Source organism: Centruroides vittatus, unplaced genomic scaffold (genome assembly GCF_030686945.1).
Source record: "Centruroides vittatus isolate TY-2023 unplaced genomic scaffold, ASM3068694v2 contig_1401, whole genome shotgun sequence".
NCBI classification, from domain to species: domain Eukaryota; kingdom Metazoa; phylum Arthropoda; class Arachnida; order Scorpiones; family Buthidae; genus Centruroides; species Centruroides vittatus.
This window is the reverse complement of record NW_027120880.1, coordinates 518,008-543,462: the sequence shown is the minus strand read 5'-3', so window position 1 is coordinate 543,462 and position 25,455 is coordinate 518,008. Positions and strand designations below refer to the sequence as shown.

The following is a 25,455-nucleotide window of genomic DNA, read 5'->3' as shown; positions in this document are numbered from 1 at the left end:
TGGTGAGGGACGGGGAAAAATTCCTGCGGATTTTTCAACCCGTCGGAATTCGATCCCGGGTCCCCCAGAGCGGTAAGCTGCACCTTTCCGCACGGCGTCCGGCCAACTTAAATGAGCTATAACTCGTTTAATACTTGTATTCTTCAAATGATATTTTAATGTGTTATTGTATTCTTAATAATATTTCATTTGATACTACGTTTAATTAAATCGGTTAGTGACATTAAGTGTACTTCCATCATTAGTACCCAGAAGGCGAAGTGTCAAAACTAAAAATTATTGGAATTTGCCGTAATCGTTAATTATATATTTGAATTATTTATATTATAATAATTCTTATTAATTATCGAAATAAGGACACAATTACAAGAAATTGATATCGAGTGCCATCTGTCGGCAATGATCGATAATTACGAAAGCATTGCGTGTTTGGCAGAAAGGCTGGAATTCAGGATGAAGCAGTGATGGAAGAAGAAGCGGAAAATATTTGGTAAAGATTTTTTTTTAAATACGAGCGTTAATTTTTGTGTCAGTTTTTATCGCTAATATTGTTTGACGTTAGTTTAAATACATTAAACTTCCTCATTTTTAAAATGATAAACATAATAAAATTATAAGAAACATATGTGGACGCATCCATCATTTAAATTCAAATATATTAATCAATTTCAGATAATTCGATGATTAATAAATGAAACATTATATTTATTTTTAAAAAATTAAAGGAATTTTTAATGCGTAATTACAATTTAAAAATATTTTAATAATAATTTTTTTTCGTTCTTTTAAATTTAAATACAGCTAAATAATTTGAATATTTCAGTGTTTATGTCATTCACAACAATTAAAGGAATGTGACTTATTGCAGTGCTGCCAACTCAAATTTTTTTAAAACATAATAAAATGAGAAATTGGTTAAAGATAAATAAAATAATGTAATAAGAAAATATTACTTGATTATATCAATAAATAAATAAAATAATAATTAAAAATATTGCTTTAAATTTGTACAAATAAATATTTTATTGATATTTAAATTGTTTGTAACTGAACAATATTAGAGGAATTTCCTGATAAAAACAATTTTATATATCACTTAAAATGTGAATAGAAATTATTTAATTGATATTGCCTTAAAAATGATATTGGCTTCTAGTAATGACAACAGCCATATTCTTATATATTGAAGAAATGATTTAAAATACATATGAAATAAGCTTTCTGGCTGCCAGTCTGTTTATTATTTACTGTACTCCTAAATCGTTTGACTGATCTGCTCCAAAGTTTTATAGTTACTCTCTAGGGTCCCGCAGAAAATATTAGATACCTTAGGTGTAATTAAACTACCATAAAACCTGAAGACCCACTCTGATATTATCTCCTTGACACTTTGGGATAAACATAACAATGATAGGCCAAAATAACCAAATTTTGAATGTTTGTCCTTATTACTTGATGCCCAAATGCTGCCTGACATGTCGGCTAATATATTATTGTCTTTTTCTTTTAATATTTTCATTTTTAAGTGCAAATTTGTAATCCTTTCTTTAAATTCTTTCTTTTGTGTCATCTGTTTTACAAACTATGTCAACATAATAAGAGATCTTAAATAAATGAGATAAAGAATATTGTTTAGCGGACAGATTAAACAAATGTCTCAGATGAGGAAAAATTATGGACCAAAACATTCTGTGACAAATTAACATAAAGTCACAAACAATCTTCAGAAAAGACTATTTTTTAATATATTTTTTGAATTGTAATTTTTTTTTTTATAATGTATTCTTATTCAAAAAATTTCCCAGACTTTCCAAATACCAAATTTGATTGTTTTCTCTACCTTATCATTGATTTTTCTAAAGTATTTTCTATTTGCTGAGAGCAAATAAAATATGCTTGTTCTTAGTAAATTGAAGCACCTCTGCAAAATATTAAAAGTATTTAAAAATTTTTACTGAAAGTGTTTTATGTATTCTGTACTGATGCAATATTGATTAAAATTATTTTCGTGAAATTATTACTTATCCTGTATTTCAAAATTATTTATTTTATTTGAGAAAATATAAATGAATATTAACAGTTTATTTAAAAATACAAACTGATCTAATCACATGATTGTTAATATTCCACGAGAAATCTTTTAATAATTATTTTGCTGATGTTATATGAGATCGTTGCTGTAAGCAGACATTAAGATATATCTTAAACAAAAATAAGTTATTATTTGCATTAGACTGATCCGATAGTTTATTTGTTTTGTTGAAACCATGTCTTCTTTTTCTTGTTTTGTTTGGTGTCACGACTTAGTGAATTTATAAACACTTGGCAAATTCATCTATTTAATCCATAGTCTTCACAGAGACGTGTTTCGGGCTTTTGCCCTTCTTCAGTCTGTTATGTAATATATATATGTTGTATCTGGTGGGCATCTGATCTGATAGTATTTACTAAGTAATCATACCATTAGACTTCATCAGATTTTAAATATATCATCTCAGAATTAAATGTTCATTAAGCAAATCAGTGAATACTTGTTATTCTTAGTTAAGTAAATAAGATTTACTTAAGAGTTTTATATTATTTTCAATAGAAGTCTAAGTAGTCTGTTATGTATGAAATATAACAGACTATTATATAACCTCAGTGTAATTTTTTTTTTCTTTGAAGCTAAATGTTTTAACTCAGTTCATGCCATATTAAAATGAGATATTAAATTTAATATTAACATCAAAACTTTTTGAAATTGAAGTTTACTATAGTAAAATTATATCGATTACCTGTATAAATTAGTAATGAATAGTTCGTAATTATCTACAAATATGTTTGGATAATTTAATTATTTTTTGAAGACAAGAGTACATTTTTATAAAATCCTTTATGAAATAAAATTGATTGATCAATTATATATAAAGATTTAAACATTTTTAAACTCATTGTTAATGTTCAATATTAGATTTTGCTGTAACTCTTTAGATTTACAACTAAATGTAATTTTTATATTATTTATAATTAGCAAGTAGATCTGACTTTAGTATCTTTTTAATAAAAAATAGCGGCGTAAATAATTTATTCGTTTAAGACGGAAAATAGTTACAAGTTTCTACCGTAATTGAAAATTATAGCTTAACGTAGTATTATTTGAAATATTTATAAGTTTAACAAATCTAAAAATATTTTATTTCAGGTCATCTCTTCTGTCTCAAGTGCAAACATACAGTCCAACTAAACTTCCAAATGGCAAATATTTACTCGTATTAGGTAGGTGTCATTTTCTTTAATCAAATTAATTTTTTCTATTCAAAATTCAGTATTGCAGTTATAATAAAACGCCGCTATGGTGTGAAGATTGAATAAAACAACCTTTTAACCTTTAATCAGCTGCAACTTGATTTTTTACATTTTAAAATAATTTCTTGATGAACTAATTACTGTTCAGTAATAAGATGTTAAACTTCTCAGAAATTCAGTAAATTATCTTTATAAGCTACTATTTATAAGCATTTAATACAGGGTGTCAGAAAAGTTAGTGTGCAGTTGAAAAGGTTTAAATAGAGTTTTAATAAAAGTGACATTGCACATACAGTGTTGCAGTTTCTCCTACTGCATATACTAGAAATGTCCCCCATAAGCCCCAAAATATAGGAGTGAGGTCTGAGACCTAGCAGGCGTAATCTCCTGTAGAATCTCTATAGGAGAATGTATTGCAAAGCAGAAACACAGGACATACACTTTACAAGTTTTGCATGCAATACCATACGTATAACAAATTTCTTACTGCATAGTAACTTTTTGAACACCTACAGGTTTTCTATATCAGTTGTATAAGGGAGTACAGTATATGAATATAATAATATGAAATGATAATGAATTGGTTTGCTAAAGAAGCTGAACTTGAGCAATAAAGTCAAGTGTATTTTATAAAATTGAATTTTGTATTTTAAAATTTGTAAAAATATTAGCATCAATAAAACAATAGTATTGATATAACATTTTGTATCACCAGGTGATAATGAATCTGGAAAAACATCACTAGTTGCCAAACTACAAGGAATTGAAGATCTGAAAAAAGGATCGGGATTGGAATATCATTATTTGACTATTAGGGATGATTATAGAGATGGTAAGTAACTGTTCGTACTCAACTTTATTTATATTTAAATCTTCTCATATCCTAATTATTTTATAGATCAAACAAGATTAGGAATATGGATTCTTGATGGAGAACCATGGCATAGAAATCTCTTGAAATTCATTTTGAATGAAGAAACACTTCCTCATACAACTGTTTTACTGATAGCTGCTATGTCAGAACCATGGAATATTTTAGATTCATTAGAATCTTGGGTGACAATTCTTCAAGAACATCTTGATAGGATAAAGCTTTCTCCTGATGTTCTGAAACAATGTCAGTTTGAAGGTATCAATTTTAAAAGTTACAGATTTATAAAATAGATGATTACTAAACGTATAAAATTTAAAATATCATAAATAAGTACCTATATTATTTAAATTCCTCCTGTTTATGTTTTAATTTGAATCTTTAATTTGAATATTGCTTTGTAAGACAACCGAATGAAATAGCATCGCCATCTTTATGCAAATAACGTTGTAAAGGTTTCTGTAGTTCTCATTAAAGATGAAATTCTAGAAAAAATTTCATATGTGTAATAGCTTAAAGAGGAAGAATTGAATTCTTAATATGAATTTTGTACAGCTGCACAGATTAATTTAACTTTCATAAAGGTTTCAATTTTATTTTTAGATATAACGAAACTATATATATTGTGAAATATAAAATTAATTATGTGGAAAAGTAGAAGATTTTTAGATCGAAATGAAGATGGGTGTGCTTATTGACAGCTTTAGTAGCCAGTGTTGTTTGTGGTAAAATTTCGTAGTCTAGTTACTTCAGATTTCTAAAATTTGAAACAGTATTTTTGTCGTCATTGCATAATTTCTTGAATGTTGAGAATATTCTGTGGGCTTTTGATAGTTTTATACATTGAATTTGGAGAAGGAAAGCTATTTCTGTAACAGAGATTTACTCTGTCACAGAAATAGACTGCCTTTTATAAGAATAATGTTTTTGCTTTGTTTTTATCAATAACAAAATCTTTAAACAGTTTTATACAAAATATAAAAAAATAACTTCTCTGATATCATTATTTTATAATAACTGTTAGATGAAAAAATATATACTATGAAGTATGGTATTCACACTTCTTTAAAGATTAATTATTTTGCTATTTTACAGTTTATAATTTTACATATATTTCCTAAGTTGAGAACAGCTGCAGTTTGGATTTAGTCATAATACTCAGTGACGTAGCGAACATAACTGGCGCCCGGGGCCGCGACACTTTATTGGCACCCTCCTCTCCCTCCAGAAACACATACAGTTTGTCTTGGAGACCATTTGGGCACCACTCTGTGAGTGGTGCCCGGTGCATGATACACCCCCTTGCCCCCCCTCGCTATGCCACTGACAATACTGTACTATATTTCTCATGTTTTAAAATGATTAATTAGTTGAAGTAATTCAAATATTAAAATTTTCAATTTAGAAACATTCTGAGCATTTGAAAACTTTACGATAAATTAATTTCCTATTTCTATTAATAGTGTTTTAGCTAGTCTTATTTTATATAAAGAAAAAAAAGTTGTTAGAAAAATTTAAAGAAATCCATATTGTAAATAAATTATAATTAATTTTATGTTAGTTATTATTTCTATGATATATGATTACACTTATTCAGGGCCGATTTTGGACTGTTAGTCTCCTGCGTGCCACAGATATTTAGCGGCCCTATCAATACTGATTGGAGCCTGTAAATTGTATAGTTTTTTATATAGCATTTTGGTTTAAAGTGCTGGAGTTTAAAGATTTTTTGATAATCTTTACTTATATTTTCAATTGCCGATAAAGAAAACAATTTCAATTATATTGTTCGTGGTAATTAATATTATCATGTTGACAATATATTAACAGATTATTAAATTTCTTTAAGTAATTGTAAAAATTATATGAAGCCAAACAGACCAGATATAGAATTTATGTTTTAGTTACACGGATTAATGTTATCATTAATTATACAACTTTTAAAAAAATTATATATATTATAATGTGTCAGAATAACAGAGTAAGATTTATTCATTAATGTTTGTTTGTTTTTCTAGTTCAAAAAAAATATAACAACTATGTTGAACCAGGTGAGGATATATTTATAACATCTTATTACCGAAGTGTTGAAGCAGAACCTAAAATCACAGATAAAGATACTCTCTCTCATAATCTTGGATTAGAAATAGTCGTCATAATCACAAAAGTATGTATTAAAATCTATTTAAATTATAGTTAAATTAAGGCATATAAAATTAAAATTATGCATGTAAAGTGTAATCCAATGTTTCTAGGCTGATATGGGAGAAAATGTATCTTAACTGCTGATTTATGCATTTCTTTTAATCGATTTTGTATATTCAGTTATACAGAAACCTCAATGATTATTTTTCCCTCCCTTCTGCTGTTACTAGAAGTATTTCTAGAATGGTTTTTTTAGGACATTCAGTACAGTCATATTCAACTTTAAAAATCTTTTATTCTTGAAGTTAGATTTAATAATGGATATTTTTAAGAGCAAAAACAACTTCTATACATTTTAATCTGTTTTTTATGAGGAAAATGAACAACTGCTGCTGTTTTTATTAAATATTGTTGACTCGTTATAGCATGTAATGCATTATAAAGTAATTATGATTTTCTGTTCATTAACTGGTCTTTAATGTGCCACTTACTAGATGTTTTCTCTTTGTTAAACTGAAATAAATTTTACTAGTAATTTATCTCTAGAAGTAAATTCTTGATAAATAAAAATTTTATTAGTAAAGAAGTCAATATTTTGAAGTTTAATTTCACTTTGTTTGCTTTCTCTTGGCATGTAGATGGATATTTCAACTGTTATGACAATTATTTCCAAAATAACTATAAGCTTAGTTTTTGTATGAGTTTGGATAGTAAAAAAAACACAAATTTATTATCAAAAGACTTAAAAGCCTTTCTAATTGGATTTTTTTTAATCAAAAATCCATTAAGGACTCAATACTGGATTCTAAAAATACAATGTGTTTCTAAAAACTAAAACAAATAATAATTCATTTTAATGCCATATAATTATAGAATGTTGTATAATTGTTGTTGTAATTAGTCCAAGAATTTTTGGATTGCATCTTGTATATCAGGCCTGGCCAACCCAAATTGTTTCGCGGGCCACTTTGATTATGCATAATACTACGGTGGGCCACAATTTAGGCAAACGTGCTTTTAAAAAAGTAAAACAAATACAAAATGAATAAGATTTTATTGTTATACCAAGAGTTCGTACTCGCACTTGCGTATTATAACGATGACACATGCAAATTTTCATTTATTTAATTGTTTTGGTATACACATAACGGGAAACAAAAGTTTTAATAGATATATAATATTGCTTAGAGGGCCACACAATTTAACGTGACAAGTTGCATGCGGCCCGCGGGCTGGCCAGCCCTGTTGTATATCAATACATGATTTTTTAAGTACAGACTTTACTTGTAATGAAATATTTAAAATAGTATTGTAAAAATTACATTTTAGATGCTTAAGCTTAATATGATATATAGATTATATAACAATATTTTTATTAACAAAATTTTGCTTTTATCCATTTAAATAAAATATAATAGAATTTTAAATAATCTGCTTTAATTTACCAGTAAAATCTTTTGATATATTTCTTGATATAAACACTCAAAGAAAATGAATCATTGGGAGAAAAAGTCTTCAGCACACTCCTTAATTTTTAGATAATGGAAAAATTAGCATAAATACACTCTATGGGACCTGTCCAAGAATTGACAGATGATCTCCTTTTTGATGATCATGATCTCCTTTTTTTGGAAGTGCTGCCTTGAGCCAATTAATACTAGCAAAGAGATAGATACACCCAGACTAGAAATAATAGAATTTTCTAGAAAAGGAAGGGATTTAAGAAAGGAAAAGAAAAGAAAAATGGGTTGATCAAGCAACAATAGTGTGGGTCATTCCTTTCAGTGTAAAAAAGTCTTTGTAGAAAAAGTATTTGAATCTTTTCCAAATTATAAATGTGATCCAGTGCCCATATTGGGTTTATGTAGTAGTCTGATATGTTGATAAGAAAATTAACTAGTTTCATGTGAATTGTGATATTAGATACTTCATTGAAGAATATAAATTAATATCGTTTGGATCATCATAAAATATTATCAGATTGTTGATGCTCCATTATTTAATAATATGAAACAAAATGCTTTTGACAATTATAAAACAGTTTTTGTTTTAAAATTCTTTTAAACATCTTTGAAATGCATAATACAATAAACCTGAATTATATAATACCAAAACACTTCAAATGAAAATCTAAATTCTTTTTGATTAGCAGAAAAAATGCATAATAATGATGTAAGTATATGTAAATATTAAAAATATAAGTACATAGATGAGTGGTTCTCAATCTTTTTGAAGTCGGGGAACACTAAACTTTGACATTTTTTTTCTGCGAAGCAGTTACAATACATCAGCTTTAAAGCAGAGATAGCAAACCTTTTTGAAATCAAGTGCATTCAGTCTAGTAGATGACGACATTGGCATTTACTAATTACATTCCCATACAAAAATTATTTTACGTTGTATTGATTTTTCTTTTGCAACAATCTTTAATTGTATATTTGTTTTTTCACGGAACGCTTGAAGTGGCTTCACGGAACACCCATGTTCTGCGGACCACGGATTGAGAACCACTGACATAGATACTTAAATATACACAATATAAATAAATACAAGTAAGGCCATACCTTTGTATTAAAACTCCCTGTATCTAAATTTCCAATGCAATAAATTATGTTATTCTTAAATTGAATAATTTCAATTGTACAAATTTCTTCAAAGCATGTTTAAGAAAATTTGACAGTCATATTAATAAAAATAAGAAGTAGGAATGAGTCCATTCCTAGTGTCTGTTTTCATTTGTTTCAATGGCATTGTTTCTGCATTCTACTGCAGGTATTCAATTTAGTGATTTTTATTGCAAAATTTCGGGCAATCTTATGAACTTATTCTTAACATAATTTCAATGCTTATTTTCTTTACTGTTCATTACAATATGTTTACTGCCCTGTTGTTCTGTTTTTATACAGTAATATTTTAATATCACAATATAAAAAGTAAACATTGCTGTCTACTGCATATTAACAAATATGCAATTTCACACTTTTTCTATTAGAATATTACACAAGCTTATTTATTATGCTTATAAACATATTCTTTAACAACGTCATTAAATAATGTAATTAGCGTTAGCATTGTTTAATATTAGGTTAAAATACTAGATTTATGGATAAATATGTGTTTTGCAGTGTTTCAGTGTAGTTTGGGTAAATTGATTGATGTTCTTCAAAATGTTTTGGAACTGTTTCTTGTGATTGTTCAATATTATTTCTATTATGGCTGTAAGGCTGCTATTTAATATCAGACTTATTATACTAAGACTAGGAGATATGTAGATTAAAAGGAGAATAAGCTTTTTTTTTGTTTTCTTAATCTGCATGACTCCTTGCCTTGGTATAATAAGTCTGATATTAAATAGCAGTCTTAGAGCCATAATACAAATAATACTATATTGACTATTTAGATGGACCAGGAATAATCTCTCAGAATTTTTTCTGTAATAAATAGTAAAACATTTTATGATATTCAAACAGTTCTATAAACAGGAATAAACCATTTTGGAAGCTAAATTTATAAATTATGTGTAAGATAAAAAAGTTTTGACTGATATTTTTTTCTCTTCTGCCTAGTATTATGCCTATTAGCTATATACTCCATGTGAAAATAAAAGTAACAGTAGCCTAAGTTTATGTGATGAAAGTGAAAATGTATATTATATATACTGTATATGGGCATTGTCAACTAAGCTGAGATTCATGTATTCAGTTATCCGCCTATTGATTACCAACTGTATTAATGTTAATAGTTAAATCCTGTTTGTTCTTACTTTTTTTGATTCAACTGTTTTGTATTCTACTCCGTATTTAAAACATATTGTAAATTCTCCTAAATACAGAGTTGCTTTCTTTTAATCTGTTCCTACTCAATCATAGAATACATCTTCTGTAATAAGTCTGTAGTACTCAGACATTTCATATCAGCCAATAAGAGAAATATAGGTTAACATAAATATGCAGGGATATTTTTTTAACCAGAATGCACTGGTATGCCATACTAGCAGATAGAATAAAAAGTATTAATAGGCTGTACGTAGCATTGGCAGTTGCTCAGAAAAAAATTTCTATATGTTCAGGTGACTGGTATGATGAGAATGAATGAAATGAACTGGGTCACTCTATCAGTCACAACAAATGCCATGGGCTGAATGGGAGCTGATGTAGAAAGCAGATGGGATAGGATTCCCCTTTTGTGAGAGACCATATTTCAATGAACAGATAATACTGTGTGGTAATTATCTGTCTCTAATACATTCTTGTCAAGCAACAAGATACAGAGAAGTATACTAATGATAATATTTTGAAAGGAAAAGGTAAAAATGTGCACTATTTAGCAACCATTTACTAAAAGGGCATTTAGCAAGTGACAAACCCAAAACAAATAGGGAACTTTATATAGAGATGCTTGGAAAATACTATAAATTCTGCAATATAAATGCATGCATCTGTAATGAAAAAATAAATAATTAGTAGTATTAAAGACTATTCTGTAGTTATTGTAATATTTTTTGAAAAACAGAACATAATTCAGTAACCATATACATGTACCAATAGTAATATATTTTTAGAAAAGGAACATCATCACACATGTATATGTATATATATATATGATAAATAGGCAAATATGGGCACAAATGGAAGACGATTATGTAAGGAAGGCTACACTGTAATTTGAAAAGGAAGAATAAAATAATGATGATGATATATATTGAAAATAATGGCATATTAATTCATAAAATCATAGAAATATCAGTGTCAATAGCAATGTAAAGTTAATAATAGTCATGTGTAAATTATAAATGATGCCAAATATAAGATAAAAGAAATTATAAACTCTATTGTACGTATTATAAATAGAAATAACTTTCTGTGCATTATTAATAGCAACATGCAAGTATATTCTACACTTACACTAATAATTAGCTTTAATATGAATTATTTTGAAATGCTACTGATATATGCACATGTTTTATAATGAGTCAATGACTTATTTGCACAAACAAATAATTAGATATAATTGTTAATAAATCAGTTTATTCTATTTTTTATAAATTTTTACTATACACAATTTAATTAGTTATTATAGTATTTAGAAAGATTTGCATAGTACTATTGTCTCTGTCATTATGAATGTTAGTTCATTAAAGTATATCAAAATAATACATAAAATAAAGATATTTTCCTTTATCATAATAATATTTCTATGTTCTATTTCTTCAGTCAGTTATTATTAAGATTACCAGATATATCCTATCAGATATAATAGCGAGGTTGAGGTCGAAGTTTTAAACATAAAAACGTGTACGTTGGACGTTCGGCGTCGCTTTCCTGTAAGCCTAGAACTTTGACAATGGCATTTGGAATGTTGAGCACGATTCCACCGACTTTCCAAACATCATTGTCAAACTTCTAGGCTTACAGGAAAGTGGCACTGAACGTCCGACGTACACATTTTCATGTTTAAAACTTCGACCTCAACCTCGCTATTATATCCCAAGAGAAAATATTTTGTTCAAGACATATATGTTTAGTATAAGAAAACAAGAAGACAATGAAGCAATTGATTCTTAAAGATTAAAGATTTTTTGTAATGACTAATTCGTTCTGGCCATATATTTTTATATCAAATGTATTTTTAATTTTATATGAAGTGCCACCGCCAGAGGGATATTTTAACTGTTTTACATTTAGAGTGCAGCCTATAAAGAAAGGTCGACTCTGCCATGAAATTGTTAATTCTTCAAATGTGCATTTGAAAGCACTGGATTGAGAATAGACACATTTGTATGTATTGTCTTTAAGGAATCTTTTTTAAAGATTTTTTGTAACGAATCAATTGATTCTTTTGTGATATCACTATAAAGACTTGCTACTAATTATAGGTTTCAAAACATAGACTAGAATAGGGAACAAGATAATTTTAGAAATTCAAGACAATAAAATAAGAGAGAGGATTCTATAATCCAACTTTGAAAATATTGTCAATAGTATTAGAGCAAATGAAGTGACTATTAAAAAAGTAATGAAATGAGTAATATAAAAACTGAAACAAATACTGTCCAGAGGTTAGATCGGGGACTATCAAATTTGTGAAAGAGTTGAGGAAAGAAAACCCAAGAGTTGTTCAGATGCTGTGATAACAGGCACAAGAAGAAAGAGAATGGCCAGCATTTGGGAAAAATGTAATGAGTGCCACAAGACAAACTACTTTGCAAAAACTCTGGAAATGCCAATAGCTAGGAATAAAGCCAGTGCTAAAGTTTATCCCACCCATAACAAGACATGCATTTGGCACTCCTTATCCCCTTATATAAATTGAAAAAAATTTTGTTTTGAAATGCCATACCTTTTTCCATCAATCAATATTCAACTCGTGCCATGTAATATAAATAAAAAATTTTAAAAAAATAATATGCCTGAAAATTTTATATAAATTATAGGTTTTATGAAAATTTGTCATCCTTGCCATTTGCTGCCCTGGGCAAATGCCCAGTTTGCCCATGTGATGGCACCAGTTCTTGCCAAGAATGAGTCATTAAATACAGATTTAATGGAAGCATACTGAATCAACAGTGATTAAACAAGTAATGAAAACATTTAGGATCGAGGAAAGTGGACAAACTGTGAAATTTTCAGTTGATATTGGTGCTTCAAATAATAATTGCAAGTAAAAGAATAGATAAAGGCAGTGAGAGATGGAGCTTTTGTAACTGAGTCAATAGATCTCATTATAAGAGTGTATGGGGAACACCATTACAAAATACAGAGACTGGAATCTATCCACTTAACATAATCATAGTGGAGTATAAAGAGCAACCACTTCTGAGCCTAGAATCAAGTCAAGAATTGAACTCAATAAATGGTGAGAAAATGAATAAAATATATTCTAAACTTCCAACATAGGCTTATTTAGATAAATTATAATTATATTTAAGTGTACCTATAGGAAATAGAAAACTGAATGGAAAAATATGAAATAAAATTGAATGAAAAAAAGAAACTTTAATATATCCTCTAAGAAAATTTCCTATTCCTCAGAGTGAGATGTTAAAAAGGAAACTGGAGGAATTAGATAGAAATAAAATTGCAGTGAAAGTCACTAAATCAATTGAATGGGTCTCCAGCATGTTAATATTCAGAGATAAAAAAATATTAATCTTCAATTTCTGTGACTTAGAGTGACTGAAAGAGAACATTATCTAATTCTATCAACAGAAACATTACAGAAAGAGTGAAATCAACTAAACATTACTTGGTTGGTGTATTAGACAATAGGAAAGGATTCTGGCCCATTGAATTGTGAAAAAGTCAAGCTATTTACATTTAATGCTTAATTTGGGTGTTATAGATGGAAACAAATTTCATTTAGAATTTCCAGTGCTCCAGAAATATGGAAATGTTAAATGCACAACATTTCAGAAGGATGGAAAGGTGTTGAGGTTATTACAAATTATTTTCTAATAATAGGAGCTGGCCAAACCAAAGAAATGGTTATTGTTATTTTCCTGATATACCGAGGTATACAGGGTACAAAGTTAGGCAATACAATAAAAAAAAAGAAAGGACTTTACACTTTTCTCACATCTGTAAGGACATGAATTTAATCCTGGATCTTACAGGCTTATTTATCTACATACAATATATACATGGTTAACTCTTAATTTCTCACAATTAATTTACACAGTACTGAGATTATAGCTATTTAACATACAATTACTGACTTATTACACGTCTGACATACAAATATCTAGGTGACACAGAAATCCACGTGCTATTCTACCACCTCTCGGTGGGGTCATATAAACCAATAACACAACAATAGAGAAGAAAAATAAAAATAAAAACAAAACAAAACAGTCTTACATGTGTCTGTTGATAGTTATAAAACAATGTGTACACAATTCATATTCATATCTTCATACTAGCCTTGGATGAGAACGGATTGTTTCACCACTTCCAAGCTGTCTCCAATCTCTCTCCTTGAGCTACCCAACGTGCACTTCTCATAGTTCTTAAGTAGACAATGTATATCAAATCAAGTCTGAAAGGCAAAAGATCCTTTCTCAGGCGAAGCACTTCCATTTATACCTTTGTCGACGTCACGAATCACACAACCAATCGGCTAGTCCCGCGAGGTTAACACATAAAAGGTGGTCTCCAAGCACAAAACAGAAACCGGCACGAATAATTATACAAAATAACAAAATGAAAATAAAAAATAAAAAAAACTTAACATTCATAAGTCAAAGAAAACATAGGTTAATTTTAGTGATGGATCACTACACTATAACTGATCATAACTAAAATCTGGATGCATTATTGAATAAGGTCAACTGTAATTAATTATGTGTAAATATATTTAGCTACAGTTAATTGTTTATATGTATTTATAGAATGTTCTGTCATTCTCTTTTGTCTTGATGGTATATTGCCTAGAGGGGTAATAAATCCAGTGGGGGAGGGTGGAGAAAAATGATATATACAGACAAATGAGAGGATATGGGACACTGTTTTCTTTTTTGTGTGTAGAAGGCTCAAGGTGGTCACATTCAACAAAGAGAAGATCAAGGAAGATAGCTGGGTTGTAATGGTTCCAACGACAATATGAAGCTCTGATGAGAAAGAAGGATCACCCGACATCTGACTGTTCCCACAACACTAAATCAATATGGTCCTCAATTTTGGGACCAGATTTACAGTACCTGTACCTCTACCACATTCAACCTTCATTTCTTCTATTTACTTCTTATGTCCACCTTCTTAGTTTCAAGATAGGTCAAGGCATCATGAGTTTCATCATTATGTGTTTGTCAAAGTTAATACAATTTGTAATAGGAATTACAAAAGATAACTTGTTTTACATTTGTATGTACAGTACCTTGTTGAGTTTCCATGCGACTTGGATTAAAAATAAATCTCTCAAAGTCTCAAACAGAAAATTTAAAACTTAATCCCAAAAGAATGAAAGTTGAATAAAAAAAAGTTAAATTTATTGACCATATTCCAAGTCAGAAAGGAGTGAAACAAGATCCTAAAAGATGCAAGCTGTAACTACTCTACTAAAATTAAGAGATAAGAAAGAATTGACGAGATATTTAGTATGATCCAATATCTAGTGAAATTTATATCAAATTGATTCCACGTAATGGAGCCATTACAACAACTAGTCCAAAGAGAAGTCAAGTTCTGATGGACAAACAAGTGTAATTCAGTGTTTGAAAAGACCAAAGAGCTTATCATTCCCATATTAGTATACTACTGTGGTGTTCGTAACAAGAGGTACACGATCCCGTGAGCGAAATGGTACGAAACAAAACTTAATACAAAGTAGTTTTATTCTCTCTGAACAGGTTCTTACATAGGATCCCAACTTTACAACTTCTAGAATTTTATATATACAGGAATTAAAAGTTTGTCCTCAAAAAACAGTTATCTTGCACACACGCGACAATCTGACGAGGACCGTATTCACTTACACTAACTTATACTAACTTAAAACTAAAAAAAATTGGAAGAATAGAAGAAATAAGGAAAGATAAGAAAAGTAGTAGAAATACCCGGGTTTCTTTGCGATGTGTCTTTTGGTGGGGAACAACTTCGGATCTCTCTCTTTTGTTACGTTTGTAGCCCTTTTCCTTATAGATCTTTCGTCTATAATCTTTTTCTTTCAGACTGAATCGTCTTTCCTTGATGATCTCTCTCTGCACTTTATCCTCTTAGATCACCCTTCTCCCTTTCTGGAGCACTCCTTTTCAGCTCCTACCTCTTCGGGATTCCAACCCAGACTTCCTTCAAAGTTCTCTTATAGGAATTCCTTCCTATCGATTCCTTGGCTCCTCGTAGCCTCCTGTGAGGTTTCGTGACGAGGTGTAACGGTTTCCGCGAACAGACCGACACAAAATAATAATTGACACACGTTACTTCTAACGAATGTACGTTTTTTATTCTCGTCAGAAAGAACAGAAACCGGTTCTTTATGAATCCCAACTTTACAAAAAAAAAGGCCCTTTTTTTTTCAGTCTAAAAAAAACCGCGCTCGAAGCGGAACCCGACAAAATTATACGCGTGCAGATCTTAAATCTAAACTTATCCTACTTATAACTACAGGGAGGAACAATATATACATGTAGATAAAAATTAGTTGAATATTGAAATACTTGGTGGGATACCACTCTTGAGTCCTGTTTGATTATTCTATATCTTCCCGTGTTCTCGGTGAATCTCTCACTTCTCCGTCGTATCCTTCCCTTCTTCTTTGCTGCTCACTTATCCGCCTCGGTCAAGAGCTTCCTTTTCACGTCTTCACTCTCCACAGTTCAGTCCAAAAGTGATTCACCTTTCGTTCCTCGAGACCCACGGCGCCTTCCCTTCTATTGTTCTATACGTTCTCTTTCTTGGAAACGATAATCCCACCCGAAGGGTAAAAAGGAGTGGTGGGGAAAGTGAAGGAGGATAGATAATACAAAAGAAACAAAGGAATTTCTAACACTAGTTATATTACATATTAAAAAACATATAAAATACGCGAATAACATGGCCGACGGCCACACTCCAATCGTCGGACACTCGATCTGGAGCGCTGCCTTCTCTCGTCAAGAGCTCGACCCAGACAGGCACTCTTTCTGTCTGTTTTGCTTCAGGGCCTCACTCCCTCTTTTGTTCTTACTATTGAGGGAAAGATAATCCTCCCCCAAGGGCAAAGAGTTAGACAAAGAGAGTTCTAGAAAGAGTTAGACAAAGAAAGTTCTAGAAAGAGTTAGACAAAGGAACAAAGAAAATCTAAGACTAATTCAATATAAAATATACAAAATATACAATATCATGGCCGACGGCCACACTACAATAACAGAAAATACCTTGTTATTCAAGCTCTGAAGCAAATGAATTTGGACTATGAGTTTTGATCAAGATGGAAGGCCAGTCTATTTTATATTGTTAACAAAAACTGAAAGTTGTTAGAATATCTACACTGGAGAACAGTACAGTTTCACATATCTAAAAGCCTTTTACTGGTGTGCGTATCATCACCCTAAATCAAGTAACTTGGTTTAGGGTGGTGATATGTGCACCAGTAAAAGGCTCTTAGATATGCGAAAAAAAAACTGAAAGATATAATGCACAAATAGAAAAAGAAATTATTGTTTCTATAGCATCTTATTCTATCATATTTGCAATTTCGATTTAGCATAAATCTGCTGTTATTATGAACTTATACACAAACTTTTCAGACAAATGTTAAAAAAATAGACTTTATTGATTACAGAATATGCATTTCGGATGTTACGCTCCTCACCAGTTTTCATTTACAAATACATAGTAATAACTTATAAATGTTATAACATTATACAATATTTTACATTATTTAATCTTTATTATAAAATGTAATGCAATTAAATAATCACCTGGTAACTCTGAAGATTTTTTATTGTAGTTTTTATACAATAGGGATTTAACATATTCAATCTAAATATAACAATTTATAATTAAAATATTATAAAAATTTATATTCAAATGTTTTTTATATAAAAATGTTACTTATAATAAAATTAAAATGTGATATATTAAAAATACGATGCATTTTCTTCACTGATAATCACTTCACTACAAAGCGTTCAATTTTGAAGGGAAGGAGAACTTTACTAAAGTGATAATGTACTTATAACTTTACGTTATTTGTGTATTAGAGGTTGCCAGATGTCGTCGATTTTTATTCCTGTATTTAAGTTTATTCATCTGTATAAAACTTTTTCAGTCTCTAAATATTTATGTAATTTTCTTTTAATATTATTATTTTCTTTTTTTAATAATTTTTACACTATTAACTAATATTCCACAAATTGTTCAAGGACAGTGCACTGCCACTTCTGAATTTATGTAATTTTATTTAATCACTTGTAAATGTTCTGTTATTCTAGTCTTTAGTAGTCTTTTAGTTTCTCCTACATAATAAAATGTTGGTAATAAACAAATTCATTGAAATTTATATATTGCATTATCATTTAACATTGTTATTATTTTCTAAAATTGATCTCTGGATTTTTTAATAGCTCTGTCTGTGATATTATTCAATGTTAGAGCTAATACAATGTTAATTGGTTTCAGTATCTTTTTAGCAGGCCCGCCGTAAGCGGGCGTGCAAGGCGTGCACCGCACGCGGGCGGCACGTTCGGGGGTCGGCAAATTGGTATTGCCGGCAAGCTCAGCGTAAGTAGTCGTAGTTAAACGGGTGGCATAATCGGTATTGCACACAGGCGCTCAAACAGCTAGCGGCACTGCTGCTCCTTAGCTGTCTCAAATACTGTCGGGATATATTCTAATTTATAAAAAATTTGATCTCAAGCAGGGCATCATCTACATGAAATCAAAAAACACCACCACCAAAGATCCTGCACAGTACAGGCCAATTACATGTCTTCCACACTTTACAAGATTCTTATCTCTTGCATTGCAAACAAAATATACAATCATATTGATGAACACGACATTCTTACAGAACAACAAAATGGCTGCCATAGAAATCATAAAGGTTGTTCGATTGAATAGTGTATTGTATGTGTTTTTTAATATCATGTCATTGGTATTTAATGTTGTTAACCATCTGTCGCTAGTTGGAATATCAAAAATGGATCTGAACTGACCCAGAATTATTTATATGGTCAAGATTGTTTTTAATAGTAGAATTAATCCTTGGAATCTTATAATTTATGTAAATTATAAATTATTAATAAATTTGAACCTAGAGGGAGGCATTAGGTGCATCTCATATTAAATTTAATAATTATGATTTAATTAAATAATCTTACATTAAACTGGAAGAAACTACATCTCTTACAAACAACACACACATGGACACACAAATGATACACAAATGGAGTTTGGTCTCAACAAATGCAAAACATTCCACATTGAAAAAGGAGTTCTGAAGAAAGGAGACTGCACTCAGTAGTGGAGATATTATGGAATCCATGGAAGAGAGCAAATTTAAAATTTAACAAGTATTTAGGATACCAATAGGCCAAACTTACAGAACATGAACAGATAAAACACTTGAATACCAGAACAGATTACATGCAGTACTAAAAGCACACCTAAATGCAAAACAATATTAAAGCTATTAATACATATGTTATCCATGTACTCACTTATTCTTTTGGAGTTATATACTGGACATGCACAGATCTTGAGCAACTCCAAAGAAATCAAGAACAGCACTTACTAAGCACCCAGTATCACTCAAAATCATCCATAGAAAGACTAGCTCTTCCTCATAAAGAAGGTGGTCATGGCCTTACTAATATAGTTAATCTGCACTACAAACAAATACTGACACTGCGAGAGTTTTTCCACAAAATACAAGAAACGTCAAGATTATTGTCTGCCAGAGTTATAGTTTTATGTAACCATGTACCTTTAAATGTACACTCTGAACATGTGAACATAGTTGAATGCATAAATGACATAAACCACTAGTCAGTCATGGGCCCAAAAGGCACTTCATGGCAGGCATGCCTATGACCTACCTCAGGACTATGTTGACCAAACTGCATCAAATTACTGGCTGACTATGGGCTGTCTGTTCGGAGATACTGAGGGTCTTATGGTTGTCATTCAAGATCATCATAAACATTAAAAACTACAGAAAACACATTCGGAAGGATACATCACTCAGAAATGATTCTTGCAGAAAATGCCACATTCTGCCAGAAACAATATAACATATAACTTCTGGTTGCAATCTCTTAGCATAAACAGACTATTTACATAGGCATAATCAAATAGCAAATATAATACACTAAGAGCTTTCACAGAAACATAAATTATTAAACACCCAGGTATCATATTACAAATATACTCCACAGGCGAGGCTGTATTAGAAAATGACACTATTCACAAAACATACTACAACAGAGCCACAGAGCCATAATCACAGATTAAACAACTCATCATAATAGACCTGACATTACTCTCATTGACAAATGCAGTAAGATTGGTTATATAAAAGACATCTCCATTCCAAACACTCATAACGTAAAAAATGCTTACACTGAAAAAATCAACAAGTACACTCCACTCGTTCGTGGCCCTCGGCCATATTGTTATATGTATTTTAGTTATATTTTTTTATTTATCTTTATATTCGATTCTTCCCTTTCATAACTTTCTTCTAGAAGCTTCCACCTTAAATCTCATTGCTTTAAAGAGGGATTACCCCTTCTCAGAACTCTTGGTAGAACAAAAGGTAGGGGAATTATCGTTTCTCTGAATTTTCGGGGGAAACAAAAGGAAGGGATGGACCGGAGGCAAAAACTGTCAACGGAAGTCATTCTTGGTCAAGATCTCAGAGTGGATGGTAGGACAAGGCAGTACTCCAAACTTGAAGAAAGGACAAAGGAGACTGCGAAGTCAAGGAAAACTGCAGAGATCCAAAAGACCAAAAAGGGAAGGGTCATAAGGACAGTGAGTATGGCTGGAGATCTATGAGGCACTGTTTTGCAAAAGAGGGAAGCATCCAAAAGCATAATATTGAAGATACACCTTCGACATTGGTACCTACCAACTCAAGAAGACCCGTGTATTTTTCTATCTTCCTCTGTCTATCTTACATATGTCCCGAAGTCTCTGCTTCTTCCTTTTTTTTTCTTAGGTTTAAGATAGGTGTAAGATTAGTTGTAAGTCGGTCGGGTTAATACTGTATATGTACGCGCATGTTACCCAGATGTTTATGAGAGGACAATAGACCACTCTGTTGCTAATTAATAATAATCATATCTGTAAAGTTGGGATCTGTACTAAAAGAACTGGTTTGGAGAGAAATAAAGGGTATTTTATCTGTATATCTGTTTTATGTATCCATCTTAGTAATGTTTGTTCATGGGCATTACTATCTCTCAGTACAAACAACTACTCGTTCAAGAAATAACACAGATATGGAGGATGGATAAGGTATTTATTGTATCTGTTGTCCTTTCTTCTACTGATGTTATATCACATACACTATACAAAAGTCTAGAAACATTAAACCTGAATAAAAACATATGCATGGCACTGTAGAAAGCTGCAATATTGAGCACATGCCACATCGTTAGAAAATTTATAGATGTTGATACATATACCAATAATACAAAAACCTAATGTTACACGTGTTTGGTAGCTATGCCTTGATTTTAGCACTTGGCACCAGGGAGCATGAGATTCACAACATAATGTTAATTTTGAACCAAATTATAGAATGGCTTCTTTTAAAATAAAAAATATGTACCTTCTATCATACTATGTAAGCATTTCCAAACAAAAGATGTATTAAATTTTTGATGAATAAATTTGTACAGATCTAAATATATATGTCATTCCAAATCCAGGAATGTTGCTTGTTTTGTGAAATAGGCAAAAATTTGTATAATTTGTGAAAGAGGCAGCTGAAGTGCCAATTTTGGGAATTTGGCAACATTCCTGCCATACTAGCATGAAAATTAGCAATTTCATCAAGAGATATTAGTGCAGCATTGTAACAAATTTATGAACTTATATATTTTGGATAGCTTTCATTTTGCTGTGCTTTTAATTTACTGTTGTTTCAGAATTTCTAATTTAGAAGATTTTGCTGTGAGTAGTTTTTTATTCATTTTCTTTTCTGTCTGTGCTTTTTCCCATGTTTATATGGGTTCAGCATTCCCATCTTTAATCTGCCTTCTCCACTTCTTTCTATACAAAGCATCCTCTCTCCTCCATTCTCTCTTTCTCAAATCCTCTGCCATCTTCTCTCTCCATCTTCAGTCTTCCCACTTCCTCTTTCCTATTATTTCCAACTTCTTTTTAACATAGCCCTCATTTCTTCTTTCTACATGTCCAAACCAAACCATCTTAATCTACTTTCCTGCATCTTTTTACTTATAGGACCCACCTTGATGAAGTACTAAAATTTGCATCTTTTGCTCAATTTCCAGCATTCACTGATTAAAAATGAACACTTTTCACTATTTCAGTGGCTTGCATTAAGTTAATCTGCTTAACCTGACACAGGCACTGAATGTGGCCAAAAGTGTTCATTTTTAATCAATGAATACTGGAAATTGAGCAAAAGGTGTGAATTTTAGTATTTAGAAGATAGTTCCAATCACCTTGAGTACTCTTATGTAATCACTCTTATGTAATCACTCTTATGTAATCATTCCTAATTCTGTCCTCCTTCGTCATACCATTACACATTGATCTCAGCATTCTCATCTCCATTGTCTCCATCTCCTTTACCTGGGCTCTTATAATTGCCCACATCTGAGCACTGTACATCATTGTAGGTCTTACCACAGTTTTGTATAATTTTCCTTTCATTTTACAGTTTTTATTTTCATACAGCACCCCACTTATCCTTCTCCAGTTCAGTATCCACTCTGAACTCTATGCTAGATTTCTGCACTCATTTCTCCATCACTTACTACATATTATCTAAGATACTTAAATTTGGAAATTGCTGTTAACTTTTCACCCTAAAGTTGTATATAACTGTCATCCCCTATACTGTCTTTGCTCTACTGATCTACATGCCATTCTTTTCCAATGCTTTTCTCCATTCCTCCACCTTCCTCTCTACCTTATCTTGTGATGTTTTGCACACACAATGTCATCCACAAACAGCATACTCCATGGTGCCTTGCTCTTCACATCTTCCACCAGTACATCCATCACAAAATTGAACAGAAACAGGCTAGGGCTGAGTCATGGTGCAGTCAAACTCTCACAGTGAATATCTCTGTCATACCTACACTAATCTTTACTTGAGTCATTGCTCTCTTATATATTTTCTTTACAAGTCTTATATACTTTTCTGGTATTCCCTTTACCCTCATACATCTCCATACCTCCTATCTAGGAACCCTGTCGTATGCTTTCTCCAGGTCTATGTATACTATGTGCAGTTTAGCCTCTATCTCTCTGTACCTTGCCATCAGCTGCTTTAGAACAAAGATTGCATCTGTTGTTCCTCTTCCTGGCATGAAACCAAACTGTTTTTCACTTACAGCTGTTTCTTGTCTTAACCTTCCTTTTACAGTTCTCATCCAGATCATTGATGTGACATCAATTTAATTGCTCTGTAATTTTCATATTCCTGCACACCTCCTTTTCCTTTATAAATTGTCACCAAAATATTTTTCCTTCACTCATTTAGTATCCTCTCTTGCTGCCACAGCTTTTTCATAAGATCCCATATAATATCAATATCCTCTTCACCTAAATACCTCAACTAGGATCTATTCAGCTCCTGTTACTTTTCCATTATTCATTTTTCTAAATGCCCTTTCCACCTCCACCTTGCTTATATCTGCTGTCTCTCTTTCATTTGCCTCCCCATCCTTACATAGTACTATAGGATTTTCCTCATTTAGTAGTTTCCTAAAATAATTCTTCCATCTTTCCTTTACCTTCCTTGGTCTTGTAACACTTTACCATTCTCATTTTTTATCTGTTTTATTGATGTAAAATCCTTTAATGCCTTATGATGTCACTTTTGCAATTCAATTGCCTAAACTGTCTATCTCCATTGTTTCTTTCCAGTTCTTCATATGCGTTAGCCACAGCCCTTTTTGTTTGCTATCATACATGTTTTTTTATCTTCCCTGTTACCTGACATTTCCCATCTTTTATTGCAAATTGCACTTTCTCATTCCACCACCAAGCCTCTTTTCCATAGGGGTTGGCCCATTTCTTGATATTTTTCCCAATACGTCCTCTTAAACTTTACTCACAATACAACTATCAAACTCCCATCATTCCTGCACATCTTACAGTAACTTTATTCTTCCAAGCACATTTTCTTTACCTGTTCCTAGTTCGTTAGGATAAGCTCATTTCTCTCAGTTTTCTGTTGATGGGGTACACCCAAACTGTTGTTTTATATTCTCTCTTATCCATTATTCCATTTTGTTTTGGCATATAGGTTTTACAGTTGGATGCCTCTCCATGACAACCAACCCTCACCATTTACTGGGCTTGGGATAGTCACTTAATGGATTGGCTTGCCCCCTTGGTGGCTGATATTCAAAATTATACAAGATGAGGCCTTATAGAAGTAGGCCTAAAATTGAATGTCCTCTAAATCAAATCTTTATTCAAATGTCTTCTAAGCATATTTAATAAAAAGTATTCTGTGAGTACTTTATTGAAGAAGTTCTAATCTATATTTAATGTAATATGTATGTAATAAACATCAGTAAGAAGTATAAAATATTAAGTAATCTTCAAGTAAGAAGACAATACTGAAAAAATCTATACCTAAGATTTTCTAAGTCATAACACAGTGAACAAAACAAAAGTTGGTATCTTATTGGAATAAAATTTCAATTTCATAAAATAGACTATTCAAAATTAGTCTGTTTCCCAAAACAAGCAACATTTCTGGATTTGGCTGTGTGCATGTATCATTGGCACCAGTGCTGGATTAACCAATAGACAAATAAAACAAATGTCTAGGGCCCAGTTTCAGTACAGAAAAAAAATAAAAATTACCAGAACTCTTATTATACAATTATTATTGTATTAGTGTTTGTATTCTTTATTATTAATAAAAATTTTAAGTGACATTAAGGTTTTTTAGAAGCAACTTACTTAAATTTCATCTAGTGCCTGCTAGAGGCTTAATCTGGCACTGATTGGCACACCCAAAGGGGGGCCAAGGGGTCATGGCATTTTCCAAAGAAAAAGGAAAGAAACACTAAAAAGTTTTCCAAAAAGTGCAAATATTTTTTTAGAAAATACAGTATTTTTAGATTTGATTTGACTGAAATGCATATTTAAAACATTTAGTTTATAATATACAACTTTTATAAAATGTTAATTAACAACGGAAATTAGAAAACATTTTTAAAACTACTAGACAATAAACAAACAGTTTGCTTTGTGAATCTTGGTTGGATGTAAGAATGCACTGTAGCAGATATCAGGCTATTTATTTAGTGAAAGGAATGGATTCTTTGACAAGATTACTGCGCATTATAAAAAAGGGACTTTTGAAAACTTTCAAAGCTCTAGCAATATGTGGAACAGTCTTTACCTCGGTGCCGTAACTAGGGCGGTGCCCAGGCACAGGACGCAGACCCTGGGTGGGGTGCAGAAATGACCTGGACCAAGTTTTGGGGCGTAGTTACGAAGCTCGCACTGGGCGCA

At 31.1% G+C, this 25,455-nt stretch overlaps 1 protein-coding gene across 2 annotated transcripts in view; it reads left to right on the top strand.

Annotated features, from left to right (window-relative positions):
* The first annotated feature begins 403 nt into the window (after positions 1-403).
* Positions 404-25,455, top strand: part of LOC136968149 (cytoplasmic dynein 1 light intermediate chain 2-like) — a 46,032-nt gene continuing 20,980 nt past the window's right edge. For both annotated transcript variants that reach the window (XM_067262110.1, XM_067262109.1), the window contains exons 1-5: positions 404-490; positions 3,185-3,258; positions 4,004-4,120; positions 4,187-4,417; positions 6,178-6,326. In XM_067262110.1, the coding sequence (XP_067118211.1) occupies positions 465-490; positions 3,185-3,258; positions 4,004-4,120; positions 4,187-4,417; positions 6,178-6,326 (597 nt within the window). In that variant the 5' untranslated portion in view covers positions 404-464. The remainder of the gene's footprint in view (positions 491-3,184; positions 3,259-4,003; positions 4,121-4,186; positions 4,418-6,177; positions 6,327-25,455) is intronic.